Below are 6,192 nucleotides of genomic sequence, written 5' to 3'. Positions count from 1 at the left end.
ATTGTCGAGCTACTGCAACAGAGGCACAAATTGCCTCTTCATCCACAACTTCTCCTTCCACTGAAGTTGAAGCTCTCATAGAAAGAATCAATCCTTTTGCTCGAGATTCCTTCTTTTCCAGCACAGCTGTTCCCCAGGAACAAGCTGTCATCCACAACTTCTCCTTCCACTGAAGTTGAAGTTCTCATAGAAAGAATCAATCCTTTTGCTCGAGATTCCTTCTTTTCCAGCACAGCTGTTCCCCAGGAACAAGCTGTCATCCACAACTTCTCCTTCCACTGAAGTTGAAGCTCTCATAGAAAGAATCAATCCTTTTGCTCGAGATTCCTTCTTTTCCAGCACAGCTGTTCCCCAGGAACAAGCTGTCATCCACAACTTCTCCTTCCACTGAAGTTGAAGCTCTCATAGAAAGAATCAATCCTTTTGGAAATCAACTTCTCCTTGGGCTGCTGCTGGTGCTCGAGCAATCTCAATGCCCAGATAACAGCCGCAATCACGATCCAACACATCGGCATGTGACATGTGTTGCAGCGCCTTCCTACCCCATGCAGTTTGGCTGCCTCCATTGGCTATCAGAGTCTTACGCTGGAAAGAGGATTCGAACCTCTGACCTTGTGGTTAACAGCCACACGCTCTAACTTGATGAGCTAGTCCAGCTTATATTATTAATAAAGAACTTAAAGTTTAATAATAAATAGTTAAATTTATTAACGCGCGATCTCAACGCTAAACAGTTTCATCGCATGCCTAAAGCTCAGCTGCAAATTATATTTTGATCGAGCCTGATGGAAGCGTTCACGAGCAAGTCAGCATCGAGCTTCATCGTTATACTTCTCGTGCGCTCTTCCATGTCGATCCCGCCCGGGTTAGCAGGACGCCAATTAAATGCCTGGAGCAAACTGGCCACGTAAAACGCGATCGATCTCATCGCCAGTGGATAGCCGGCACACACTCTCCTGCCCGATGAGAATGGGATGAAATCAAAGTTCTGCCCGTTGATGGCGCTGCTGGAGCCGAGAAAACGCTCCGGCTGGAACGTTCCTGGGTCGGACCAGCGAGCGGGATCGCGTCCGATGGCCCATATGTTGACGAGAACCTTGCAGCCGGCGGGGATGGTGTAGCCGCCCAGGTTGACGGGCTTGAGATTCTTGTGAGGAACTCCCAGTGGGGCCGCCGGGTGGAGACGCAGTGATTCCTTGACAATGGCATCGATGTATGGAAGGTTTGGAAGATCGGACTCTTGCACCGCGCGGGCTCTCCCTACAACGCTGTCCAGTTCGTCTTGAGTCTTGGACACGACACGGGGATGGTTTATGAGCTCCGCCATTGTCCACTCGAGCGTCACTAGTGAAGTTTCCAACCCTGCAACAACCATGTCCTGTCCCAAGAAGTGAAATCACGATGCTGGTAAAACTTACCCAGAGCAGTGCCAAAATGGAAATGTCTGGCAATTTATCCTTGTCCTCGAGAGATATAAGAACGTCAGTGAAGTCTCGAGGGACGAACCCGTCCCCAGCTTGATCTTTTCTGCGTCGATGCTTGTCGATTTGATCTTCCAGCAAGAGCTTCAGGCGGGGCATGAGCTCCCTGTTGAGTTTCTTGTAGACTCCATGGAGATCCAGCCCGTCAAGTGCCGGAAGCAGGGCACCGATGTTCAGGTGCAAGCTTAGAGATGATATCTTCTGGCTGAGATCCATGACCTCCAGCCCCCGCTCGCTAAAAAGAACCAGGCATAGCGAATTCGACAAGAGACTACTGAAAACCTCTTGCAAATTGATCGTTGTCTCGGATTGCTGGAAAATGGACTTGACTGTATGCTTCATTTCCGACTCCCGGAATCCTGCGCTTGTCTTGAGCATACTGTTGCTAAACAGGTGTGTGCTGCAAATCCTCCTCATGGTCTTCCACTTATCACCTATAGGCCCGAGGATGAGATCGTTCCAGTCGTGGCTGATGATCCGAAAGAACTCGTCGTCCGGCCGGCTTGCAAACTCGAGATCGTGGGTCTTAAGAACCTGTGCAGCCATTTCGTTGTTGCTCACCACCACGAACGGGGCCATTCCGATCTTGAGGTAGACAATCGGCCCATACTTCTTGCTGATCTTTGCAAAGTGCTGGTGGAGTGGCTCCTCGAGGGAGAAGAGCGCTCCAAAAATGGGGAAAGAGAATGGACCTGGAGGGAGCCGCCGCTGTTGCGACGATCGAATTCTCCCTATGAGGAGTGATAGTGTGATCCAGCTGATGCCCAGGACGAACAAAGCCACACCTAAGTCCATTGCTTCAAAGGTCTGGATCTCCATGGCCATGGCCATATTGTAGAGAACTTAGGATCAACGAAGACCCCGGTGGGCGGGGTTCGCAAGGCACCTTGCCGTCTCCGCTGGATGGCCCCGTACATGGTTTAAATTTTTAATAATACCAGTCAAAGACATTTTGACAGGAGGTCGAAGAGATTCTCCAAGCCTCCCATATAGAAACTCCAACGCCCACGGAAACACTCTCTTCTAGCCTGGAAGAAACGCTCTTGGCAGTGGGGAACCTGTGTTTGTTTTGAAACTTAAAGTAGTGCAATCCCGGGATCAGAAGCTCCAAGAATTGGTCGCCAACAATAGCTCCACCACCTTAACAAATTGATCCTAAACAGATGTCTAAATGATATTTTGATCGAACCGGGTTTACAAGCAAGGCGGCATTGAGCTTCATCGCCATACTTGCCGTGGACTCTTCCATGTCGATCCCGCCCGGGTTAGCAGGACGCCAACCGAATGCCTGGAGCAAACTTGGCCACGTAAAACGATCTCATCGCCAGTGGATAGTCAGGACAAACTCTCCTGCCCGACGAGAATGGAATGAAATCAAAGTGGCAGGGATAGCGCTGCTGGAGCTGAGAAAACGCTCCGCTTCTGGGTGAGTGGAATTGCGTCCGCGGCCATGGCCATAGTTGACAAGATCTAGACAACTGTTGCATCGTAATTCCTCAGATGGTTTGGAATTTTAATGATACCACGCAAGACATTTTTACAAGAGGTCGAAGAAATGCTCCAAGCCTTGGCCAATCTCCCATATAGAAACTCCAACACCCGCGGAAACACTCTCTTCTAGCCTCCAAGTAACGCTCTTGGCAGTGGGGAAGTAGACCCTGTGCTTGTTTTGACACGATTATTCGCATGGTTAAAAAAATAACACCCCATCGGACAGCTGTGATTGGCTGGATCCAGCGGCCCAAAAAGTTCGGCAACTCCTCCTTATTGTAATAGATTGTTGCGTCAATGAATGATTATGTAGAAGGCATTGTAATACTGGGAATTGTATTGCTGCTTGCCTGAGGATTATAGAATAACAAATAGAATCTGAAAAAACACTTGAAATACCAATCTTTCATATAAAAGAAGATCAATATTATAACTGCATCAAGTTATCATGATTTTTGGTGATAATAGTTTTTCTATTTATATGCATTTTTAAAGAAAAAGCATCACAAAAACAATGAAAATATCTAAGGATCAACAAATTATCTAAATAAAAAACTAATAAATAAATAATAAATTGTTACGTGTTGCATGTAACAACGCTTAGTTTTCTTAATACTAGTGTTATTATTACTTATTAATCCAATTGATCAAATAAAGTTTATAATTATAAGCATTCCCTTGTCAGAGCATGATCTTCAGACATATATATACAAGATTAATTTTATTGCATATCAACCATTAGATGGTAGAATAAAAAAGAATATACTAGAAAAGGTTTAAGAAAGTTTATAAATTATAAACATGTTTATAAATTATAAATACAAGATTAATCTAAATGAATAACAACTGTTAAATGGTAGAATATACTAGAATATCCAAGCATATTTTAAGTATATCCACTACCATCCCAGTCCCCTATAGGTTTGCTTAAGCAAACCAAAAATTGTGCATGTTACATGTAGCAATGCTTGGTTTGCTTGATTTTATGTATTAATTCAATTAATCAAATGGAAGTTTATTATTTAAAACATATTTATAATTTATAAACACAGGATTAATCTTATTGAATGTCAACTATTAGATGGTAGAATATACTAGAAAGTGTTTAGAAAAATTTATAAATTATAAATACAAATTAATCAATGAATAACAACTATCAGATGGTAGAATATCCTAGAATATTCAAGCATATTCTAGGCATTGCACTCCCCTACAGATTTGCTTAAGCAAATCAATAAAAAACTTAAAGAGTCAGGTGAATGAGAGGAAAAATAGAATAAAACATTTATGGTCATTATCAATTGGCAGGTTAGCAAAACATTCATAGAGGGAAAAATTATAATCATTAACATCACATAACAAATTGTGTTTAATGAAACTTATAGGAGAAGTTTTTTCATCCTTTAGAGTGCAACTTACTTTATCAATGGTTTTTTATATTACTCAAACCTTTATCCCTAAAAAAATCTTCTTTTTTTCTTAAATAAATGTCCAAATAGTTTATATAATTAAATCAAATAAAATATAAGAACATGATTTTGGTATTAGTCATATCCCACCCACGCATTATAAAATATATTCTTATTTAAAATAATTTCAAGCGCAACAATGATTTTAGATATTAAATGCTCCACCAACTTTTCTACTTTCAATTGTTTCTATTAAGGTTAACCTGAACCACATAACCACTCTGGACTTACGGGACTCCTAAAGTTGCCATGTCTACCTCTAAGAGCCATACATCCCTTTCAACGATGTTTATGTTTTTCATGTTTCCTACCTACCCAATAAAGTGCTGGACCACTTTGTGCTAAAACTAGAGGTTCGAACTTCACAGAAATTAGTACTGAACAAATTTCTGGCCAATTGCAGTGAAGTTAGAACCTCTACTTTTAACACAAAGTGGTCCAGCCTTATAGTTTGCTCGTGCTGGACGGAGTAAATGTCCTCCAGCACTAAGACTTTGGAAGGCCCTCACCATCCAAACAACAGTCCGGCTACCTACGCTATTATAAAGAGGAGGTCTGTGAAGATGGAAAGTTCAGGAAAACCCAGTGTCCATTTGCGAGTGCATTTTGAGCTTGCTTGTTGTGTGGTTTCCAATGGCTCCCTACGATTTCGTTCCAAATGTGCAGTGTTCGTTCCCTGTGAAGTGCCACCCTCTGTATTCTTTCATTCGTCCAGGCTTGGAAGATTGGGCTGCAACTTTGGAGCCTGGGCATGGTGAAGGGAACCCGAAAGTAGGAAATGCCTTGCTGCTGAGAAAAGAGTTCTAGCCACTTGCATTTTGATCCCTGTTGCTGATGATGCCAGAATTGAGAATATGTGCAAGCTTGCCTGTTGGTGCTTCCATGTTGATGATATCCTTGACGACTTGCAGGGCCTGGGAGCTGACTTGGGAGGTGCCAAGAGGCTTGTTGATAGCTACCTTGGCATAATCCATGCCCCGGAACCCGTGGCAGATATGGAATTTCCACGGTTCTGTGATATGTGGAATGATCTACGTGCAGATATGCCACTCAAGCAGTACCAGCGATTTGCCAACAGAGTGTCCGAGCTGTTGAAGGCAAGTGTGAATCAGGTGAGGCTAAGGAATCTGAAAACGGTGATGGGCTTGGAGGAGCTGCTGGCTCACCGTCGCATGTTAGTTGGTGTATTTGTTATGGAAACTCTAATGGAGTATGGCATGGGATTCGAACTCCAGGACGACGCCATTTCAAATCAGGACCTCCAAGAGGCTGAAAGTCTGGTTGCAGACCACGTAAGTTGTGTCAACGACTTGTTTTGCTTCCTGGTGGACAGTGCAACTGGCGATACTCAGTTCAATATCGTCCATGCGGCAATTCGGATTCAAAGGGCTTTTCTTTCGAGTATGCAGCCGACAAAGTTCAAAAACTGGTGCAGAGTATCGAGCATCGATTCAAGAAGCTGTGCGAGAATATCAGAAGATCAAGCTGCTACAATGGTGCAATGGAGGCTTACCTGGAAGGCTTGTCTCATATTATATCCGGAAACCTTGAGTGGCACCGGCAGACAGGACGATACAAACTGGTATCTTGAAAATGTTGGTTTTCTTTTCAAGATACCATTTACATTACTAAGATATTTTTAAGGGTAAATTTGCATGTATACAAACGTATTAAAGATATATTTGTCAGTTCTGGAGCATCAATATTTCTGGAAGAGCTCTCTCTAGATCTTGTTGCTAGGAGCTCACAAT

General features: G+C 43.2%; 1 protein-coding gene and 1 non-coding gene across 2 annotated transcripts; both read right to left on the bottom strand.

Moving 5' to 3' along the window:
• Nucleotides 1–583: 583 nt before the first annotated feature.
• TRNAN-GUU lies at nt 584–657 on the bottom strand. Its single transcript has one exon. It is a non-coding gene; the product is annotated as a tRNA-Asn (tRNA).
• A 26-nt stretch (nt 658–683) lies between these two features.
• On the bottom strand, nt 684–2,368 carry LOC112345138 (flavonoid 3'-monooxygenase-like). Its single transcript, XM_024671291.1, has 2 exons — nt 1,419–2,368; nt 684–1,378 (listed from the first exon to the last, which is right to left on the bottom strand). Exons 1-2 carry the CDS (start codon nt 2,310–2,312, stop codon nt 755–757), a joined length of 1,518 nt encoding a protein of 505 aa, XP_024527059.1. The 5' UTR covers nt 2,313–2,368; the 3' UTR covers nt 684–754.
• Between the last annotated feature and the right edge of the window lie 3,824 nt (nt 2,369–6,192).

This window comes from Selaginella moellendorffii, unplaced genomic scaffold, assembly GCF_000143415.4.
Source record: "Selaginella moellendorffii unplaced genomic scaffold, v1.0 SELMOscaffold_7, whole genome shotgun sequence".
Classification (NCBI taxonomy): Eukaryota; Viridiplantae; Streptophyta; class Lycopodiopsida; order Selaginellales; family Selaginellaceae; genus Selaginella; species Selaginella moellendorffii.
This window is presented reverse-complemented; position numbering and strand designations above follow the sequence as displayed.